Source organism: Meleagris gallopavo, chromosome Z (genome assembly GCF_000146605.3).
Source record: "Meleagris gallopavo isolate NT-WF06-2002-E0010 breed Aviagen turkey brand Nicholas breeding stock chromosome Z, Turkey_5.1, whole genome shotgun sequence".
Lineage (NCBI taxonomy): Eukaryota > Metazoa > Chordata > Aves > Galliformes > Phasianidae > Meleagris > Meleagris gallopavo.
Window position 1 is genome coordinate 47747574 of NC_015041.2, and position 23066 is coordinate 47770639.

General features: G+C 41.6%; 2 protein-coding genes across 3 annotated transcripts; one reads left to right on the plus strand and one right to left on the minus strand.

The window, feature by feature from the left end:
* Positions 1-2924: 2924 nt before the first annotated feature.
* On the plus strand, positions 2925-8106 carry LOC100543124 (purpurin). 2 transcript variants are annotated; one of them, XM_031557167.1, is made up of 6 exons: positions 2925-3001; positions 3813-3930; positions 4915-5051; positions 6403-6515; positions 6777-6989; positions 8033-8106. In XM_031557167.1, the coding sequence occupies exons 2-6, from the start codon at positions 3814-3816 to the stop codon at positions 8041-8043; spliced, it is 591 nt and encodes a 196-aa protein (XP_031413027.1). In that variant the 5' UTR covers positions 2925-3001; position 3813; the 3' UTR covers positions 8044-8106. The 2 variants fall into 2 exon arrangements, with proteins under 2 accessions (XP_031413027.1, XP_010724252.1); XM_010725950.3 differs by lacking the exon at positions 8033-8106 and having other exon boundaries at positions 6777-7140.
* Positions 7058-22997, minus strand: IDUA (alpha-L-iduronidase). The gene is made up of 11 exons (XM_019610131.2): positions 22871-22997; positions 22150-22245; positions 21459-21661; positions 21036-21215; positions 19296-19512; positions 18537-18752; positions 17827-17948; positions 16701-16826; positions 16008-16084; positions 15371-15471; positions 7058-13482 (listed from the first exon to the last, which is right to left on the minus strand). Exons 1-11 carry the CDS (start codon positions 22989-22991, stop codon positions 13382-13384), a joined length of 1560 nt encoding a protein of 519 aa, XP_019465676.2. The 5' UTR covers positions 22992-22997; the 3' UTR covers positions 7058-13381.
* Positions 22998-23066: the final 69 nt, after the last annotated feature.

Below are 23066 nucleotides of genomic sequence, written 5' to 3' on the forward strand. Positions count from 1 at the left end.
ATGGACTGAACATTCTATTTAGTGTGAGCACCTCTTCTATAAACAACAGCCAGTTTTGATGAGCAGGCCTGAAAGAGGCTTTTGGATGTCTTCTTTGACAACCAGACCCTTCAGTGCAGCTTTGTTTTCATAAGATCCACTTCATGTTACATCAAATTTAACCAGTCCAGGAGCATACCTTGATGCTTTCCTCCCCTTTTTTTTCATATGCCCAGCATACACTACAGTAATACTGTTAAAATGAAGGTTAGTTTGGTATTGTTTTCTTCTTGCTCCAAACAGCAAGTAATGGAGTGACAGATGTTGCAGTCACCAACCAAAATCTTGGGCTGTGATTAGCTATTATTAGCATGTCGATAATCTCCAAGGGATTAAGTGGTCACCTAAGCATGGCTTCAAGTGTCACCTATGTCTCACAGGGACATAAACTAATCTCTTTTGTTGGAAACAGATGAAGTGATAAGTGTTTCAAAGCCATTCTAATTTACAGAAAATGCTGCAGTTCATTCTCCCTTAAGTCACCACTTAGGAGCAGAAAAGAACAATTCTGAGCTCGGAATTTATTTCACGGAGGGTTGTTTGAAAAGGTGGTGGGCACCAAACCTCTCACAAAGCAGCTAGTGAAATTGACAACGTAGTTTGCCAAGCATTTATAGCCTTCTGTTGATGCTCTTCCCACTCCTAAACGCAGCAACTTTTTCTGAACAAGAAGCGAAGGCAAGGAGTGTGTCTCAGGGCCGCTCAGCATGTGGACAAGGCTGCAGGTAAGCTGCTGTGTCTGAACTAACAGAGCTGGTTACTTGCACTCAGTATTGGGGTCTACCAGCACTTCAGGGACCCTGCTGATCCCTGAGGTACAATACAAATGGTGAGTGGACAGCTGCAGCTGAAGGGTAATTTTGGCAAATGGTTATCTGGCACCTTTCTAGAAAACAGAAACACCAAGATTCCAGGCAAAACATGAAGTGCTCTATGTCTTGTTGGATCAGCTTGGCATGCATCACCTCCCTGCATCTTCATGTCTTCTTGTCACTGGAAAATCTCAGCCACCAACAGACAAAGAGAGAAGAAAGGGCTACTGCTCCTAACAGTGACCATCTCCAAATGCTCCATTGGCTACCCCCTTCTCATAGGTGCTGAGGATCAAAAAACCCTGTCCTGTCTGCTCTCCCCATGGTTCCTAAAGCATGAGCACACCTCTGAAATCTGCCCCAATCTCCACATGATATGCAACCCAGATGGCTCTTGAACCACGAGCAAGTTTTAGGTATGCAGCAGCTCCAGGTGAACTTGCCCAAGATGCTGCTTAAAGACAGCAATTTTAGCATCTCCATGTTCTACTGAGCAGCTTGCCATGCAGTCTTCCCACCTCACAGGCAGAAGACAATATCTTTGTCACCATTTTGTGGGAAGGGCAGTGCCTGTAAGTGTTGTAGGGCAGTCTTCAGCAGACGTTTCAGTAGTGCCCACAGATATTTTATTGGCAGTTGCCAACATTACCTGTTTGTGCCTGTCTGGGGCAGGGATCTAGTAGAGGCTTGGTAGTGACATTTAGAGTCATTAGAGGAATGTTCCACAGAGAGTGTTTTTGAATGAGTTCCTACCCACTCAAGGGCTAGACTGTCTTTTTAGCCATGTGCTCCCACACTCTCACCCTGACCACAGTACTGGCTATGATTGGCTTGAAAGCCAATTTTTGTTTAATCCAAAGTCTTTTGTTTTAATGCCTGTGCTCAGCAAGCCTCTGCTATTTTAGGAAGGCTGTGCCTGAGAAGGTTCTGCACGCAAAGCAAACACTGAAAGCCAATTTCACACTGCTCACTTGGAAGAGCAAGGTACACTCAGTCACTCCACCAGACTTGCAGATGCCAAGTATCCTTGTCTCCTTCTAAAATATAAATGGAAGTTGCACAAAGGTCAAATGAAAGTTTCCCCTGGCAGAAAGCTAGCACTGTCCTTCCTGCGTAATGGGCACCCCTGAAGAAGCTGCTTGGAAAGCAAGATAGTATACACCAAGCAAGATAGCTAGAGTGTGGGTTATATGCTCCTGTTGAGGAATTCCTGGGCAAGCAAGTGGTCACTGCAACAAGACCACACATCCAAAAGGCTTTACCCTTTCTGCTAGTGTCCAAACTGTTGAGCAGCACCTGGAGATTCAAGACTCCCGGGCCTTACTTGACAGAAACTGTATTTATTCCTAGTGAGAGTGTCTGAGTCTTTCCAGCTCCCATCAGCCCAGTGAAAGAAGTAATCACCAGTGTGCCAACTCCTAAAGGAGTGGCTGAAATCTTCTAACACTATCCAGGTGACATTAGTTGGAAAAAGTACACAGCCAGCCTGTACAGTTGGGGAAGTTCTTTGATCACTTTAGGAAATTCAAAGAATGGCAGGCACTTTTTACTATCAACATTTTTTATATAAAGGCAAAATCTTTTATTTTTGCTTATGTTTTTTTACTAGAGGGTTTAATTTTAGCAGACAATGCATAATATCTATCTACTCCTGGATGGATCATCCTCATTTGATAATGCAGATATTGGAAGTGCTAATAATATAACTTCTCCAAACGAGTAATCAAATATGAACACGTGCCTGTGCAGATGAATATGTATGGTCCATGGGTTTGTGATTAATGCTTGGTGCTTATTCCCCTAACACGTGTAAGAAGCAGGAAGACCTCAATGAGACAAAGGTGTGGTACAATCACATCAGCAAAGTTATTAGCTTTCTGGACAGCTTTTTCCATTATGTAAAAGCTGTGTTTGTATTAGAATAGCAGTCAGACACACCAGTGTGAGGATTACAGTTGGTTTTTACATAATGGATTATCCAGATTAAGCGTTTTATTCAGGCACATGAGCAAAAATAACCAATTAGTGACTTTGCAGATTCATTATTTAAAGGCAGCTGGAGGGCGATTGACACAAAACTCTCCTGCTGACTGCAGCCTGAAGACTGAAGCAGAGTAGTCACAGGGATCTTCAGCACCTCTACCCAACAGGTAGGTGTCTCTTCAGCAGAGGTGAGACAAATCAGCAGATCTTGCAGTAGGAAAGAGCAGCTTGCATGGCAGCAGCTGGGAACAGAGTAGCTGCTTGGGTGTCTGGAAGACCTGGGTTGATAGCTACTTGGATACTGAAAGCAAGATACAGATAGCTGTGTCTTTTTTGGGGGGGGGAGGCATCAGCGCAGGTATTCAGGGTCGAGTACTATGTAAGAATGTATATGCATATACATACATATACATATGTATATGTATCTTCCCAAAGTGTGAGGAACAAACATACAGAGGTATAGATGAGAATGGAATACCCTGGGAAAGTAAAATAGCCATAGCCATCTGGTAGCTGTGCTTCAATGGCAGATCAAGCTCCAGAAATGAAGTATTATTTGTTAAGTTTGTAAGGGGAATGATGTAAGATTGTAAACAATCTTAAGATTATTTTTCTAGAACAAGAACTGGTCATAATGAACACAGCTTTGCTATTTTCAAAGTGATGGGGATACTCTCTCTGAGAAATAACATCCTTCCGCCCTACAATGCTGTATCAAAATTCATCAGAACATTATTCTCTGCAGTGCTACTACTGTCAAGCAAAATTATCTTGCAAAGCAAATGCCAGTGGAACATTCAGCTGGAATCAGGCACCACAATGACCCAAGTTTCTCAGTGCAAAAAACAGTACAGTACTGAGTGTTGAAGAAAACTAGCTTTAAAATTAGGAGCTACATATAATATCTGTAGGCATAGCATTAGCTATCCACATTTACTGCATGAAATAAAACTGTGTCCATTTGCTTTTGTCTTGCAGAATGAAATACACACAATACATTTTCCTGGCATCAATCCTCTCCACGGTTGAATATAGCCTAGCTCAGACCTGTGCAGTGGACTCTTTCTCTGTGAAAGACAATTTTGATCCAAAAAGGGTAATTACAGTTACTTCATCTTGGTAAATAGAGTATATGTGAAGAAGCTTCGCTATATGAACTCAATTTCCAACTTAGAGGTTGCTGTAAGGGCTCCTCACCAAGAAGTTAATTTGTTTCCCACGCTTTCTCTCAAATGCTGCTTCTACAGTTTGCTTGCCTTGTTACTACTTAACCTTCTGAGTGTTGTGGAAAAGCTGGCCTCACAAGTCAGGGATGTCACACTGTTACACCCAGCCTTCTGTTAGCTGAAATTCAGCTCAGACCTCAATTGAATTTAACACAGCTAAATTCAGCTTTCCCCACTGTTTCCATGGACAGTGTTAACTTCTGAGGACTTTTCTGCCTTTCACTGTCTTGCTTACATTCTTTTTTTTTTATTTTACTAGATATTGCTTTTGCATTTCCAGGAACTCTGTTTTTTTTTTTAAGAATTTTCCTCTTAATCTCACTTCTCCCACATCCCACCCTGCTGCTGGCCTGCCCCAGCACATCATTTCCTCTCTGTATCATCTCCTGCTTTGCAGAGTAGACCCTTGGCACTGTTAGAGACCAGTTTTGGCCCCTGACAGCTGCCAGAGTGATTCCAGACAGGTTGCTGCTGTCACTGTGGATGCATTTTGTTATTGTCATTCCCATCTTCCATGGAAAAGCAGGGTGCTAAACAGTAACTAGAACTGTTCTGATTCATAACAGGCATTCTAGGGCAGGAGAAGCTTTCAGAGTTGGGTAGCTGTATCAAGCATTTCTCAAATGATAGAGGAAATGCAGACAGAAATGCAGAGTTGTGAGACCTATTTCTCGAGGCATGAGACAAGGGTTTACCACACAGTAGAGCAGGACCTGCATGGGATGTACCCATGTGACTCCCATTCACTATGGGCAAGGCAATCGGTAGTTAGAAGGGCACTGTCTTTATAGAAATGCTCTTTTGCTAATCTTGAAGCGGTGATTAATCTATATAGTAATAATCTTTCACTCTAGTACGCAGGGAAATGGTATGCCTTGGCTAAGAAAGATCCAGAAGGCCTTTTCCTTCAGGATAACATCTCTGCTGAATACACTGTTGAGGAAGATGGCACAATGACAGCTTCTTCCAAGGGCCGGGTGAAGCTTTTTGGGTAAGCTTTCTTAACTTCTAACTCCAGCAGCTGCCATGAGGTACTCAAGGTAGGGACATAGATGGTGATCTGTCCTGGATACACAATGCAACCAGGTTGTCTTTGTCCAAAAAGAAAGATCGATCAAGCCAGTACATTAATGGTTAGACTTTTGAGTCTGGGTTAGTTCTCACCCTGGCTCTGATCTGGATGTATCAAAAAATGACTGCATAACCTCCAGCTCAATTATAAAGCCCAATCTTGAATATGGAGCAGTTAGGTATATCTCAGACAAGAGAAAAGAGCTAGCAAGCCTGCAGACAGATAAGTGCACAACAGTGTTGATTTCACAGAGGTTCAAGGGAAGGAAATGAGCACAAGTCAGAATTGCTTTTGCTGATCATTCAAGCTGGTATTAAAACAGACTTCCGAGAAAAATGCTCAGTTAGCTCTTAGATAACCACTGTGGTACCTGAACAGACAGAAGGAAAGAACCTTAAGAGTTCTGCTTGTCAGTCATGGTTACTGTAAGGGATCACAGTATATGTAAGGATTAAATAGCTTTCTGCATGTGGAGAAGACAGTCTGGGGCTTCCAGCCGGCCAGCACTAGTTCCGTTCTGCATCCGCTACTGAATACTGCTTAACTGCACGAATAATAGAGCAGAGTAGGTGGCTGCAGACCTTAGTTCTAACAGCATGGCACTCTAGGCTATTTGAAGCAGTCTGAAGGAAGCTTTGCAGACATGCCATGCAGCTGGGTGTGAAGATTCCTGAAAGGACTCTTCAGAGACCAGGTGGGATATAAAGGCTGCCAGGAATTTCTTTCTGTAAAGGTAGCATAAGAAGGAAATATATCCCTTAGAATGCGAATGGAGAGCCTTCCCTTGCTTCACAAATCCAGTAAAGCTTGCCATACTGTGGAGAGGCACAAAGCAAAGAGGATAATAAGGACCATTAGTGGAAGAGGACAAAGAAGACTTGCTGTCCCGGTAGTTACAAGGCTCCCATTGTCTGGGCGGAAGACTCTGACTGGTTTGGCCAGCAGAGGCTGTCTATGCTTGTTTCTGCGCATATAACAGCCATCCCTGTGCCGACAAGGAAGGTGAAAGGAGAGGAGAGCTAGCTCCCAGCAGAGGGGTTGGTGCCTGGCCTAGCCTCAGCATAGCAGCTCTGTAGATAGTGGGGCCAGAGCAGAGCAGCCAGGCGTCGGTATTGATGGAGCCACATACTCATGCATTTAACAGCAGACTAGCTTTGCATTAGGGATGACTGTGTCTGAGGCTGTTGAGCTGAACCTGGCCTGGTGCTTGCCCAGTCCTCAGTGGGGCTCACCCAGAGTCTTACCATCAGTCCTGCGGGTCTCGTTGCAGGTTCTGGGTAATCTGTGCTGACATGGCTGCTCAGTACACAGTGCCAGACCCGACCACTCCTGCAAAGATGTACATGACGTACCAGGGCCTGGCGAGCTATCTGTCGAGTGGTGGTGAGTGCCTCTTCCTGCCTCCTCACTGTACTGCCTAGAGCTTACCACTGCCTGGATTTGTGCATTGGGAACCACAACTCAGGCTGCACCATGTCTGCTCCAGTTCTTCACCTCACAGGTGGAGACGTGCTGGAGGTGGGAGACTCTCAGTCCTGCAGGAGGCTGCCCAGCCCTTTGAAGTGTGGCCTCTCTCTGCTGCACAGCCCAGTCCGCCATCAGTCTACTGTGCCTACAGTAACAAACACGTGCTCTGTTTTTCAGGGGACAACTACTGGGTGATTGACACCGACTATGATAACTATGCCATTACTTACGCCTGCCGCAGCCTGAAGGAGGACGGCTCCTGTGATGATGGCTACTCCCTGATCTTCTCTCGCAACCCCCGTGGCCTGCCCCCCGCCATCCAGCGCATCGTGCGCCAGAAGCAGGAGGAGATCTGCATGTCTGGCCAGTTCCAGCCTGTGCTGCAGTCAGGTACCTCAAGTCAACCCGCAGAGAAATGGCTGCTCAGGCAGCTTGCAGGGGAGGTGACCGTATTTGCTATCAGTGTGGCAGAGCCACAGCAAGCCAAGCTGTATCGTTTATGATGTTTTTAACTTCATAAGAAAAAAGCTGCAAAAGGCAAGTCCACAGCAGGTAGAGACCCTGTTCCATGGCCTTAAGTTTCCCCTTGTGTGCTGACGCTGACACACTACAAAGGGGAATCATCTCCTCCATATCAGAGAGGTTGTAGTACAACAACCTGATGGTTGGAAATGGTTGGCTTGGCCACTTGAGTAACAGCATCTTACTTCATGTCTGTGCATCGTCCATGAGGAAAAGGAGGGAAAACTGCCTCCAGAGAGAAATGTGCCTCTCTCCTTAGCTCATTTTGTGTCCTAGGCTGTCTGAACAGCAGTGATGAGGGGCGTTTGAGCAGCAGTGCTGGCTGTGTCTGCTGGCAGTGAGTTAGCAGCTACTTCACATTCACGCTAATGGAGCATATCTAGGGCCCGTTTTGAGGACATGTTTTTCCTGGGGCCATGAAAGCTGATCTTCCAGCTGTCTCTGTGGTGGGCAGATTAATTTCTACAGCTATGCTGGCCGCAAAAATGTCTCTTCTTGGTGGCCACCCTTTACACATAGCACGTTGCCTGGAAATAGGCCCTGTACTAAACTAGACCGGAGGACCTGGGCTGGAGGCTGCCAACCTGATTCAAGTGCTCTGCACTGCCAGACAGGAAAAGGCAGAGCAAGCACTGGCATCACACCTGGTTATGGGGATGGTGGGGCATCTCTGCCCCTTGCCCCTTCATATTCACGGGATCGTGCTGAGGTGTTCAGAGGGCTAAAAACTCAGTTGTCTGGGTCTAGCAGAGTTTGGGAGAACAGATACAGAATGACACAGCCTGTCTTGTTCTGTGAATCAGTAGTAGTCTAAGAAGATGTTAACTCCAGTTTCACTAAAGGCTAAAAGGCTGGTAGAGCACTTTGCAGATTTACTTACCTGGGCTGAGGTTTCTTTTCTTTCTTTGCAGGAGCCTGCTAAGAGTACATTTCTGATTCTATCCCTAAGCACAGAAGCCAGACCTCTTGGTACTGAAGCTGCCACTCAGCTAATAAATCATAGTAGTGTGTTTTCTCTGAAAAACACATGAAAATGTTGGGGATTTTGTAAACTGTGTTCAGTACAGTAGTGGTACTGAATTTTCAAGGTAATACCTAATGTGGCATTTGTCAATAAAAGTTTTTAAAAAACCCATCTGTAACTGCTTTCTGTTGCACACCACTGGGGAGCAGAAGCGGGGCAGCTCCCGGGGAAGGGAGGAGACCAGGGTGGCCTGCCACAGCCCCTCATGGGGCCAGCAGGGCTTGATCCTTGCTGCCTGGTAATGTCTTAAAATTATTGCTGGAACAACTGAATAGAAAAATATTATTTCTGAGTTGACCACAACTCTTGAGTGCAGTAAAGCAAATGTTCCTTTCAGTAGCACTGGACCATTTCTTTAAGGGAGCAGGTATTTCTGTTTCTAATGACACAGGTAATAATTTACTCTTCACTGCCTTCTTATCCACGCTTTGGTACCTGAGAGCTATAGAACTCAAAGGTACACAACTGACATGTTTTGTGGGCAAGATTTCCGTTGATAAAAGAACAAAAATAATAATATCTAGACAACTCCTTGTAGAAAAAGGGTAAACGAGCTAGTATTTTTGACAATTTCCACATTCCTTAGTGCAATCAAATTCACTTAGAATGTTCTGATGAATAAAACTATCACAACAGAACACACCCACACCATGCTGAACCCCACAGTTTGCCAGCAAGGCAAGGAAACACATAAGACCAAGCTGGGCAGTTTCCACTCCTGAGCCCTGCATTAGGTCTGTGGTACCAGGATAAAATAGAGAAATGCCTGAGAATGCCACATCACAAAACAGCTTCTGCAACATGCAGTATCTTACTTACAGTATCCATAAAGACTATCCACTATATCTGCAGAAGAAGCATGTAAAACACTGACTAAATACATTTCCCCAGGGCCATACACACGATCCTCAGGATGCAGGGATGTCTCTTAGGCTTTCTTTTCCCAGGAAGCACTCTAAAGCCTCTCAGCAGAGAAACTATGGTATTAAGGTGTTCTTGCTTTTCTGGCCTAGGTTAGCTACCTCCAAGGGGAGCAAGATGGTGAACCATCTGAAGTTAAGGTCAGAAGCAGAAGAGCAGCATGCAATGCAAAAGGAAAGCCACACAGATAAGAGACTATTGAGTGTTAAAAGACTCCAGTCTTTTGAGCTGGACTAAGTGCAAGGTTAGTGAATTGATATAATGTTCACCACTTGTCCACCAGTTCCATGAGGAAGTATTGGGGTGGAGTTCTGTGAACCTTGGACTGGTATCACAGCTGATTAGACAACACAAGCCCCTAGATGAAGGAGCCTGACCTTTGGCCAAGACATTCAGACCAGACTACCAGTCACAGAGGTGGGATTTTAAATTGTCTGCAGCTGTACCATACCAAGGTGGGTGGGCATTCTAGCAAGCACAATCCAGATGCAGGGCCAAGCACGTCCTTACCGCACCAGGCATAGTCTGTCTGTAAGACTTAGGCAGTAAAATCCCTTCTCAGTCACAAAAGATTGTGCCTCCAGGAAGGCAGGACAGTGGTGACTCAGGGAGATTACACCACAGAGTTACACGTGTCCCAGGAGCCTGCCTTGTCCTGAGAGAACACATTCCCATCAAGATCACATGCAGGACCTTACTGCATGATCTGATGAGTTAATAAACAGATGGAAGTGATCTAATTAGCTCATGTCCATTTCTCTCCACTGACTTCTGAGACTGTGACAGGCTAAGTAAAGTCAGTTAGGCAGTAACAAGTGTATTCTGCTCTGAGCCAAAGTTCTCTCACTCTACTGGGTTCAGCATCTGATGTTCAGTGTATGTCTAGGGCAGACATACTTCTGCCTGCTGTTTCAGCGGGCTAATGGAAACCAGTCTATTATTGCTTGTTCTAAGTGTGCCTACAGGTCCCAACTCCTGTTCTGCACAAACTTTCCACTAACAAGAGCAAAGAAAAAGCTGTTTACAAATGAAAAGGACTGTTGTTTTGTCCTCAGAAGGACTTTTGGTGCTGGCAGAAGGGCTGAGATTGTGCAACAGCAGGAGGAACACTGCAAGGATCTTGTCCTTCATACGCCAGTGCTCCTCCTCACACCAAGGACATTGCAAGTCCTGAGATCCAATGGTAGAATATTGTAACATGTTAAACCAGTTTTCCTCTGGACATAAAGAAGTGTCCTAACCTGTAGCTGAGAAACCTATGGTCTAAAGCCCTACTTCAGCCTTGACATATTTTTTTTTTGGTCACACTTCCTTTACGCTTCAGTTCTATATAAGGTAGGAACTCACATCAGTCAGGCTCCTATACCTTGAGAACAGTGGCAATGCTTCACAATTAACTGCTGACATGAGAGTACTGAGCAGCTTCTATTGCAAAGTGATTGCATCTTGTTTTAACAAGATTCATACCAGAGATATTTTATTGTGTAGCACAAAAGATGGTAACAAATCCAGTATATACACAATTAAACAATATAAAATACCCCCTTGAAAGCTTTTTCCTTTGTATTCATTTTAACAAACAATTGCAAAACAATCTCAGAAGCTTTTGCTTGTTGAAAAGCACACCATCTCATCATGAGGTTGCAGTTAGATTTTCTTATTTCTATTGCTCAGCCAGCAGAAGACTTATCTCAGAACTCTGCAGTGCTGCTTTGGCTCAGAAGCTACAAAAACCACCGCGCACCTGCTACTCCCCACTTACTACTTATGCACATCCAGTACTTACGAAAGTTTAAAGCATTGGGAAGAGCTGACTGCTGTCTCAGTAAAGGAGGAGATGGTAGAAATGAACGATTAAGCAATGTTGGAAGCCCTATGAGACAGACAATGGCAAACAGTCATAGAAAACTCAAGTTTCAAGTGTTAAATAGCAGATTTTGTAGTCACTGAAATACAGAAAAGACCAGAGCAGCAAGTTATACATTGTTGGAAACAAATTCTAGCCTAGAAACTTTCTCTCCTCTATTACAGATTTTTAGACTTGCTCATTGTTTAAAAGAGTAAGTTTATACTAAAGCAACAAAGAAGAAGTAGAAAAATAAATAAATCTTTCTAAATATGTAAAATTTGTTTCTGAACAGTTAGAGCACCATTTTTGGTCAGCTCTTTTCCATGCCCGGTTTCCAGTGCCAGTGAAATACTTGAAAAAGCACCATCCACGCTTTGGATGATGCTTAAGGTAGGAGACCTAAAAGAGGTTGCTAGTGACAGATCTTCAAAGTGGCTGAAGTTGGTCCTGAAAGAACAGATTCTACCTGCATCTACAATATTCTTAGGTTTGCTCTTGCAAATATTATTTTTATAACTACTGTATAGTCCTTGAATTGAAAACTACTGCTATATGCAGTAACTGCCCATGCAGGAAAATTATAGAGAGTAAGACTACATAAATATGACATCCTAACTGTCCTCTCGTTTTATATTTTCCCCATTTCAGATGCACTATTCATACGTAAATCTTTCTAAAAGCTGTTTTCTCAGTGGTTCCACTTCATACTGGCAAACTCTGTATCTTAACTAGTGGATCTACTTATCTTCATTTTCAGATTCTTCACTTGGATGTAGTTGTAACAATGTTAAAATGTATTTTTACTATCTCCATTCTGGTAGAACTTCTCACTGATGCTTTTCTGAAACTGGTAGAGTTATCAACTAAGAAGGCTCTAATGTTTTCTTCCCTGTTGTGTACAAGTCTTTACAAGTAAGGAATTGGCAGATTTGGATGTAACAATCACTCCTCAGTCAAACTTCAGTGAGGTAAGAAATATTTCACCTGAATTCTGAGATCAAATGGATCTTTTAAGGCTGCCTTTTAGTATAAGCACGTGAACAACTAACTAGAAAGTGTCATTTAATACATACCGACATTTTGTATATGTTTCTTTTCCATGTTGTAAATATGCAGCTATTTTAGATAGTTCAGCTATCTCCTACTGCGCAAACTTTTTTTTTTGTCCATGTTTCATCAAAAATGCAAGCTTTGTTGTGAGGCTGGTGAGGTGTCTGACGTCAGCAAAGAGAGCAGCAGGGGAGATGTTTGTGTGACAAAGTTGCTCCTCTAGTGGAAAACATTCCAACTGTTTTCATTGGCAATATCTTTCCCTCTACAAGCATTTTAAAGGCACTGCTCAAACTGTTCTGGCTGTGAAGAGGGGTGAGTAAAAAAAAACACTCAAGGAACTTTGTTGTTGCATAAAGTGTTTGGCATTTGCAAGGACAGCCAGAGGTGTTCTGCAGCTCATTATCGGAGCAGTAACATACTTGCGCATGTGGTTTATGAAATATGGAAACTCAAGCTGTTCTTGATTAGTTTCCTAGCTGGTTGTCAGCTGTAGCCCTCTGTTAAACGTAGATGTGTTTTATGATATAACATAAAAGGCTTTAAGGAGCATTTTAACTTTCCTGGGAATCCAAAGCCAAGCCTCAGCTCTTTTACAATCTAAGCATGAAACTCCAGAAGGGAAGCATGCTGGGGAGAGATGTTACCTGAAGGGCTGTATAAAGCGAGATTAGGTAAGAGTGGAATGCAGAGGAAGAGCAACTTTTGGAGCTAAAGTCTTCACCCTAAAAAGGAAGTAACCGATGGCTCTAGAACAAACACAAAGACCTCCACAAAGGCAAGAAGGTGACTAGGCAAAGGCAGAGAGCAGCAGGCGCAATGTAGTCTACAGGCAGGAACTCCCTTTGTGAGAGGGAGAAGAACCTCATACATCTAAAGAGAGTAGAAGTACTCTGAAACAATCCTCAGGAGCATGTATGATTAACTGGAGTGAAAGACAGGACCTTCCACTTCATGATCTGTATGTGAAAGTCTGGTTGCTGTATGCTCTTCTATCACTCTGTATGTAAAGATAGTCAGGCAGCTGAAACAGGCAGCTCACTCTCAGACAGGTCCTCCTTGTGCCTTTACTGCCATTCTCGCTCATACAGTAAAGTGATGGCATTGCTCCTGCTGCAGTTTGTGACCTTCATGAATATTTGTCTGTTCTGGTGTAAAATAGCAAACAATAATTTCTAGTTATCAAACTGCATGCCAGTCCTATAATTGTTGTCAGCAGTGGTTGTTTGATAACACTGTCTTTGAGCTCTGAAGAGTTAATAGGGGCAGTTGCTTCTGATTTGCGTTCCTAACTTACTTCATCAACTCCTTTCCATACTCCCCCCTTAGTGTGGGAGGAGTTTACTTTTCTGGGGAGTTGTCATCTGCAGAAAGAATACATCACTCAGTCAACAAACCAGGCACCACTCTTCAGAGTCACTTGAGAGCTTCAACATACTCCACAGGAACAGAGGACGGGCCTGCCTTTCCCCAATAGTCAATGGCATGCACCCTGTAAAAGCCGGAGACTGAGCTTCCTGCAAATGAAAAGGTTAGAAATGGTCAGTGTGAAAGGCTGATACCTGTGGTGCTTGGAGGAGCAGGCAATACTGATAAAATGTAGGTCTGTGGGAAGTAGTTAATTCTGTTGTGCACACTACATAAGTGTGCCTATACCTGCCTAACTAAAAAGGCATATAAAATCCTCAGAGCCAAACGCTAGCTCTTATTTTCATTAGCATCAAGCACCTCCTCTCTTGTTATTAGGATTTGTGAGTACAGTTATAGGACTGCCCTCCCAGCAGCCCTTCCAAAAGAAGACTAGGTTATCTCCAGAGATTTTCCTTTTTTCTGACTTGAATTCTGCCTATTGTTGTGTGCTTGGGACAGGTTATACGCGGACAGGATCAACAAAGGAGAACAACGATTATGCAAGCTGACTGAAAGTCCTCTGTTCAACTCCAGTAGTGGGACGGCTTTCTCCAAAGGTATGTGAGTTGCTGTTCTGCAGCTCTGCTAACTTTCATCCTTTATCTAGCTCAAAGAAGACAGCCTTCACTAGCAAAGACTTCATCTTCACAAACAATATGTTTTTGTAATCTATTTACTTGACTTAAATCTGAGCTTTAGTACTTCTTCTTTTCCTTAAGGAAAAAAGAAAGGGCTGGAAATAATGAGTAAGAAGAAAGTATCTAGCAAAAAGATGCGGGAATTTTTTCAGGAAGTCTTTTTTTTAAACGAACAAGTAAATATGGTACGTTCCCCAGATGAGCAGCACTAGACGATAATTGATTCTAATCTCAAAAATTTGCCTTAGCCATGATTTACAATTTTTTCTAACCTGGGTAGCCTTCCTGTTGCAATGATACATCATGACTCTGAACTTAATTGTGTGCCCAATGTTGATGCTAAGTCTTTCTCAGGCTAAAATGAGCTTTTGTTTCTGGCAAAAGCTTCTCTGGCTTGCAGTTTATTAGTATCACTTTCAGGCAAGACATCGGTAGACACACATGAACTCCTTTCTAATGTGAAATATCTAAAACTTAGGCATCTAGTTGTATCTGAAAAGAAAGTTCTAGCAGAGAGCAAAGAGATGCATCTCACTTTGGTTAGGCAGTCAGATATTAGAACAAACTGCCTGAGAGAAGGACATCTTTAGTTCTTAAAAAGTGAGAACCTCAATAGCTTGTCAAACCATAAAGGGGTGTAAGTGCAGGACTGATGACCAGGTGAAGAGCAAAGTGCAAACTTCCTCTATTGCAGCTAAGAACAATAAATGCATGCATAAATCAACTCTTCCTCAAAAGGTGGACATGAACTGAAGTACTTGGGCAGTTTAACGCCTCAAAACTCAGTGATACAAAACAAGTGTTACCAAAGCTGTTTGCTCCTATCATCCTGTGCCAAGAGGACTGTACAAACTGTTTTTGCCACACACTTAAGCTGACTCAAGGCCACTGGGATTGAGCCTAGACCTCAGAGTTTTCTTGCTTTGAGCCAACTATCAACACAATCAGCACAATGCCAAACTCTGGTCACTCTGGTCATGTGGAGAAGGTTTTTTTGTTGTCATTTCTGTATGCCTCTATATCAGCTAGGAATAGAGACAAGAGAGTTTCTTTTCTTTCCAGAGAGCACACTAGGCCTATGTCTGGGTGACCTTGTTTTCTGTGACAAAGAATTTACTTATGGCAATGTTCTTAGTAATGTCCTCATAACTGCTGAGTTTTTTTTTAATAAATGCTTGTTTTGACAATAAGGCTTTTACAAAGTATATAGCCCTACTGAAAAAGATATACTCCTTTTGTGATGGGAATGTGTGCACTAACAAATTACATATTTTTGGTACTTATTAATTGAACTTTCAGACATTTATGAGTGGAGATATTAACATGACAGATAACACTATGTATAGTCTGACTTTACCTGGACTGTAGACATACAGAGTGAATATTGTGTCTTTGGCATTAATCCGTTTGTAGACTTTTCCATTTGGTGAGAACTCAACTTCAAATGTCTTTATACATCTGGAAAAGAGAACTAGACAAGTCAGTAAACATAACTTACAATACAATAAATTACCAAATCTCAATCACAGAGATGAAGCTGATGCATCTAGACTGGTTATGTCAGTGCTTCCTGAGGAAAACTGCATCTATCTTGGACTTCTATGATAGTTCATTTACACAGAGTTGCTATGCTAGTACACCTTGCTGGAGTAAGAAATATAAAGTTTTCTATTCCAGCCTATACCCATTATGGATGATTCCACCTAGGCACTTACTGCTAATATAGCAACTTTTATCATGGTTCTTCTTGTCTGCTATTCTTAAGGAATATCTCTTGAAAATGTCATTGGCTGCTCGTGAACAACAGGCAGGTTTTCCTGTGCAAACAGCATTTTATCTGTAAGTGCTGCATGGAAATCTGACATTTCATTCTGTCAGGGAAATGCACTGCAGTATCACTTGAGGTGCAAGCAGTCATTAATGAGTGAATCTGTAGGACTGGTGGCAACTTAACAATTCACACATTGGTTCTATGTATCTTAGAAGTCACTTACTTTGAATTTACACAGCCATCATCCCACAGCACAACAACCTGCCCCTTTGTGAGAGGGATGAAACGAACACCAGTCACCTGTTCAAAGACAAATGCCCATGTAAGAAACCTGCACAAACCAATCAGCTAGGTGAAATGTTCTGAGCTCACCCTACCTTACTGAGTTTGATTCTTTCCATTAAGACTGGGGGAAAAAAACAAAATTCCTGGCCCTTTGGCTTTGTAGTGTAGAGATCTCCAATCTCTAGACCTTGCATAAGACTTTCAGAGGCTCTGGGCACCACTATGAACATTTTAATCATTTGGGATTGAATGAGCAGAAGCAGTTATCTAATCTGAGACATCATTATTTCAGTTTATTTTTAGCCATAAATTATTAACTGGGGAGCTGTTGTCAAGCCTGGTAGCACAGCATATAATTTTAAAAAAGAAACTGCATTACTACATTATATTTTCCCACCATTTGTTAAACTTGCATTTATCTCAGTGTTGGCTCCTATCACTTCAGTGGAAATGCTTTATCATGAATTACGTGTTGGATAGCCTGTTTATCAAAGGAGAGAATAACTGTTCATTTACTACACAGTGCTTCTAATATATAATGGGCCCAAATGCTTGTCTAGCTGTCCTTAATGAGATTTTAAGAAGGAAGCAGTTCCTAATTTGGTGTGTGATGACAGAATACAACACATACTTGATCAGGAACCGAACTGGGTCTTGAACAGATGTGGATCAAAAAGACTGATGGAATAGGGAAGTCTTGCTTCAGTGTCAAGGTGCCATTTTCAGAAAAAGGTAGGGGACCTGTTACCAGTGGGTCCTGTAGAGCCAAAAACATGCCCTGTGAATAATCTTTCATTAATGTTATAGAACGTAATATCTAACTGTTACATCCAAGTAAAGTGACCACATATTTATTTTGGAATCATAGATTTCTAGTAGAGTCTGAGTATTTTATGTGCTGAGTCTGAGTATGTGCACTCCCCACCCTTCCATCTCTCTGCTATCGATCCCCAGTGTACAGTGAAAGTGATTGCTAGCTGTAACAATCACACAGCTTGCTCACTGAGGATTAGGTATCACAAGATGGCCAAGAGGATCTAAAACCTTTCTGCTTTCTTGCTGAAGGCAGACCTTATGACTCCTATAGGATTGCAAAGACTTCGGCAGTATAGTGACTAGGAAGAGAAGATACAGTACTGTATACCAAGGTCAGAAGGCAATTACTGTCTCTGAGCACAGAGATGGTAATGGTGGTCCCCTTACTTTAACCCAAAGGGCTGAACAATAAGAGAAAAGCTAAAATGACAGTCTACTTATATATCTGCATATACAGTAAGCAATCTGGGCATGGCTTTTCTTATGAAGAGGTGACATCTAAAGACGTTCCTCGGTCACCTATGGGGTGAAATCAAAATTAGTGAGGAGGAGGAGAAATTACAGGCTTTCCCAAGAGTCTCTAAGAGGTGCAAGGATGAGTTCCAAGAGTCTTCTGGATTTACACTTCAGGAAGCTGTTTTTTGTTACTGAGGGCTTATCTTTTCAGCTGTCTCCTGAGGCAGTGTGGCCCTTCTGTAACGCATGCAGGGCCACGCAACTTACACCAGCGAAGAAGCTGGTGATAAATTTAGACCCTTGTATAAAATGAATGCAAAACTATCAGTTATCTGTGAGTTACGTTTCTCTGCTTGACTGCAAGTCACTTGAATAGGAGATGGAAATTTTGACTACCTTAGCTGGTGGCTTGCCTCTTTAGCTGTAATTAATCAACTTACAAGCACGTACGTCATACAATACTTCAAGCAAAGAGATGGTCATACCTCAGCATCCCTTATTTGCTGGAACTGTTCTGGGGAAGGAAAATCAGGGCTTCCTAGTTTTTTCCACTTCAGATAGGGATTGGTTTTGTTGTTGTCCAGGTAATACATCACATACATTGGCTCTTCAGAACACAAATAAAAGACAGTAAACACTTCAATTGGATTTAAATATCAACATGAATTAATTTAACATAAGGTGTTGAAGTCTACTTTCTCAAAAGTGATTTCAGCACTTTGGAGTTGCTTCCACTGCAAAGTTGTAAAAATAGGGCTAGCATTCTTATGAGGCTCTGTAATGTATATCTGCCAAATTCTATACCCAGAATTGAAACCCACTTCTTTTTTTTTGCAGAAGTCCTACATGCATTTGTTGGACAACTGCATCATTTGTGTAATCACGTAGTCATGTTGAGTGCTCCTAGTAAGATAATTTGTTACCTGAAATCACCCAGCTAATGAACTAAGATGAAGAGCTTTCTGAAAAGCTAGCTTTTTTCCTGCCTTTATTAAAGGCAGGAGCAAAACGTAAAGAACTTTTCCTAGAAGAGCACGGTTGTATCTCAGAATATGTGGGAGTGCCCAAAAGACAAGTAAGAGAACTAGCAGATGAAACTCACTCTCACCAGGAAAAGCAACTAAGCAGAAATGTTTCAGAACATGTTCTGTCCTCACAATCAATTCTGAGAATTGCCTACATGATATGTATTTACCTCTAAGTTTGGGGAAGTGGGTGGCGTTCACTGTGATGGTGCTGACATTGGATGAAGTCCTGTTATCGTCACTTGAATATATCAGCAGAGTAGCTTGCCAACTGTCTGAGGGCTGAAGCTCACTTGGAGTGTGCACAGATGCCAGGACACCAAAGATGCTGTTTTCAGTGCTTTCACCTTCACTGCTGTTTACTTCCGCAAAAATCTGCTTTTCTCCTTTGAAAAATATGATAACCCTGTACTCAATCCTACTTCTGATGCTAGAAGGGTAAAAACATAGGGATCTATAGCTTGAGCTATGTTCTAGCAGTTTACGTGGTGTAGTTTCAGTATGGTTTTTACTACTGAAAAGCATGCAGACACTACAACAAGTCCTACACTTAGCAATTCAGGTAACAATATCTAAGCATGCAACCATGAATTAGGATTTCCCCTTAGTAGGCAGTATGAGTCTTACAGCTGGGAGTACTTCTTAAAGTCATTCGCAGCCTGAAATGATGGCACATAAGGGAAGTTACAAGTCCACTAAAAAGAAGTTTGGCTTGCAGAATTTATAAACAAAGCAGTAGATTAAATCAAAGAGATGACAAGCTGTCAAGAAGATCTCCTGATCTCTAAGAAAATAAGAGTTTGTTTTATTTAAAAATCACAGTTGAGTAGGAAAAATCTAGCTGAGATAGCTGAAATAATCTCTCTCATGTATGAAACATCTACGTAGATGAGGTTTCTAACATGTTTCCTAATCAGTGATTACTGTACCTAGCAATGCCAGCAAGCCCATGACAGTCAGCACTGGTTTCCGCACCATCTGGACGTGAGGTGGCTTTGTATTATTCATCTGAAAACGTGCTGTCAGAGTCCGCTGTGTGAAGTAATGTGGGTAGTAGCTCATGAAGGCATTGTCATTACTCAACAGTTTATAGTTAATGGTGTTGTTGGCTTTGGAAATTAGTAAGTTTTGATGCTGGATGATTACCTGCAAAACATTAGAGAAGATGGAAAATATCCAACAAGCACAATGATGTCTTCATTTGCTTTATTTTTAAATTTCACAGCATACTGGGAAGACATGTTACTGTCATTTAGAAAAGTGTGAAGAATTAGACTATCCACCACAGCTCATGAAGAAAAGTGTTTTTTAAGTGAAAGTTTAAACATGGGAAAATTTAAGTATTCACAGAGCTCAGATGATTAAAAGACTGAAGTGAGCACTACTGGTAGTCTGCATAAATTATTAATATATTTCTTTGGTGTCTGAACTACAAATAGTATTCCTCTGTTTGAACAGTAGATTAGTAATCTGGATTTACCATCTGAAATAAACATTTATTCCAGTTCTGGAAACACCTTGTAGCCATTACAAAGGGCTACAAAGGGAGCTGGGCCTGCAAGTTGCTCCAGAATCCAGGTTTCTCATTGAGTAGTTTTACCCATTTGGCACTAATAAATTCTCTTTCAGTATTTCACTGGTTATTTTGCCATTTTCTTGCAAAAAGTCAGAGCATCCAAGCTCTCTCCCTAACATATTTTGCCTAGAAATCAGAATCAAATGTTACTTCAGAACAAAGAAAGTCTCATTATTGTACTCCTCAAATAAGGGCTTTTAATCACACAGGTTAAAAGCTATCTACCAAAGAGTTAATTTTTTGCTGGATATGTCTTTTCTATCCCTTCATAACTCTATGTCACTGTAAACACTGCTGTTTGCTTTCATGATTTCCCAGCAATGCAGCCAGTGACTTGCTGCTCTGGAGAAGACTTAGGAGGTAGAAGCCCTTGTCCCAGACGTGCAGGTAAAAAGATGTGTCCCATTTCTGGGTGAAACACATTTTGCCATGGTTGCTATAGGAGGTAGTGACTCACAAAAGAACAAATACACAGTGAGAATCGTTGCTACGTAGGGGCAAAAGTTGAGCTTGCACCAGGTACAGAATACAAATTCTGCAAGGGCATGCTAAGCATTTTCTTCTACTTCTGCTTTTCCAAGCATGAGCAGTAATGACTAGCACTAATTAATAAGACCATATGTATGGAGTCATTATCCAAAGCCAACGAGCAGGCCTGTGCTTAGAGATTTACTTCTTAATTGTACTTGATGTCCCCTGACACTATGAACTTGTGAAGAGGCTGGAAAATAACATAACAGAAGGGAGATGGCAACAGCAGTATTACATGGAGAGAGAATGGGTAGTCTTACAGGTGAACCTAACTGAGAGACTATATACAATATCCAAAACATTCTCCAACACATGGGAGGCTAGCTGCCAGTTGTCTTCTTTAAGGGAAGATAAAGAAATTTAATACAAATTAAATAAAGCTATGGGGGACAAAGAATTAAGGGAAACACTGGCTATATCTGTATTTTCTTGTCTCTGTTACAAAGTTATCAGAATAATAAAAATTAAAAATCAACTACTTTTGCAAAATGGCCTACTTTTACAATTGCATTAATGCTTCAAGAGACTGTACTATGACAAGACTGTCAATGAACTGAGTTACCTTTACTACCATAGCTGCATATGTCACGTCAGCTCGCCACAGTTGTGGAGTAGACCATCCAACCATTGGATCTGCTTCATCGTTGTATATGGGAATGGAAGTAAAATTTGGAAATAACTTCTGTATTTGTTCAACTGCTTCCACTTCTTGTTGCAAAATGTAGAGAGAATGCCCACCTCCCTGCAACAATATTTTGTATCTACTTAGTAAAAGTGAGCAAATAGTAATAACCACAGAGATGCACCACCATGTTTTGAAAATATATTCCTAGATATACATTCTTCTTAAAAGTTTCTTTAGAACTAATTGTATTTCCTTCCATAAGCTGCACACTTACAAGAAAATCAACATCATAAATCAGAATAAAACATAACTTAGACTGAACTGCTAAAAAATAGCTTTAACTTGAAGTCTTGAACTAACCTTCTTGTGAAGAGAGATGTAGTCCAATCTTACACCAGTCTCTCCTGTGAAAAAGTTGGTTCCATTGTAGCAATGACACAGAAGACTCCAGCATATGGGTGACTTGGGAAAGGGGTGGAAAGAGTCCCCAGGTCCTCCAAATTTTAGTAGACTACTAGCTGCTCTTAATCCTTCTGAGCAAGCATCGTAATAGTTGAGAAACCCTGAAGTCCAAGCAGATGCATATAACAATGGTGATAACTGAGAATCTTGATCTAAAACTAAAGATAACTCTTTCTATTACTGCATTTATTTGGACTGACAATATAAGAAGATAAGAAAGCCTCCACTGCATTCACAAGCTTCTTCTAAAGGTCTTATGAAGTCAGGCTCCTAAAGCACTTATCTGACAATTATTTTCATCTTACTGCACTGCTACCTCTAGTAAACATATTTTATAACCAATCAATGGTCTTAAGCGTGTTCTGTTTTCTCTGTTCTGCTATCCCTGTATTTATATTGATGTTCAAGCAGGAGATAGAGTAACTACTGTAGTCAGTAACATAGCCATAGTTTAAAAGATTAGATACATTTTTCATGCACATCTCTCAAATCTACTTTATTCAACATTTCTTCTTTTTCACTGTTCCCCAATCAACACACACACCCTTCTGACATTACTATACTAGTAAGTGCTCAAAAATATGCTTACCTTTCACCGTCATAGACACGTTGTCGAAATCATGGTGATCTGGTTCATTCCAAGTTTCAAAATTCCATTTAGCAACATGCTCCAATCCATATCTATCTGTACAAGAGGCCTCATTTATCAGTGAGCTGCAGTGCATGTACAGACAATCCTATCAGCTAGTCATGTGCTGTATGTGAAGGTATGCACCTAGAGCTACAATAGGGTGTAAACAATCTCTTTTTAATAGTCATAAAAATGCAGTTTGAGTAATTTCAAAACGATCCTTCATCTTGGGTATAGCAATAGTGGAAAGATGAAAAGACCACCAGCACAAAACTGCAGAGTGAGGTGATGTGAGTAATAGCGTTGTTGTCAAGGCATGTAGACTGCATAAGCCCTAGGCTAAAGCTTCTGCCTTGTCAGAAATTACTGAAGCTACCGAGTGGGATGTATTCAGGCTATTGATGTCCCAGTGCAAGCAATATAAGTTAAAATTCAGTCCTCATGGGCAGGTCAAATGGGCTACCCAGACCACATACTGTACATTCAGGCTTTTGGTTGTGGATCAACTAAATGGGGCTATTGTCCCATTTGCCATTTTGGTATACATATTTTCCTGTTCTGTGATGAAATCTAGTGTCAAGAAACTACAAGAAGACACAGAACATTCTGAAGTAATTAAAAAGGACTACAATAGAATAAGTAATATTCCCAAAAAATGTTCCCATTTTTTGGAACTTACCTATATATCTGCTGGCCAGAAGTGTTACTAAGTTTCTCCATCTTACTACTTGCTCTTTATCTTCAAAATTTAGAAAATATCCTGATGGATTCCCCATCAATTCAAATCCTAAAACAGACATAAAATATGAGTTCCTTCCCCTTCCTCTTCCCTCTCCCCTTCCCTCTCCCCTTCCCTCTCCCCTTCCCTTCCCTTC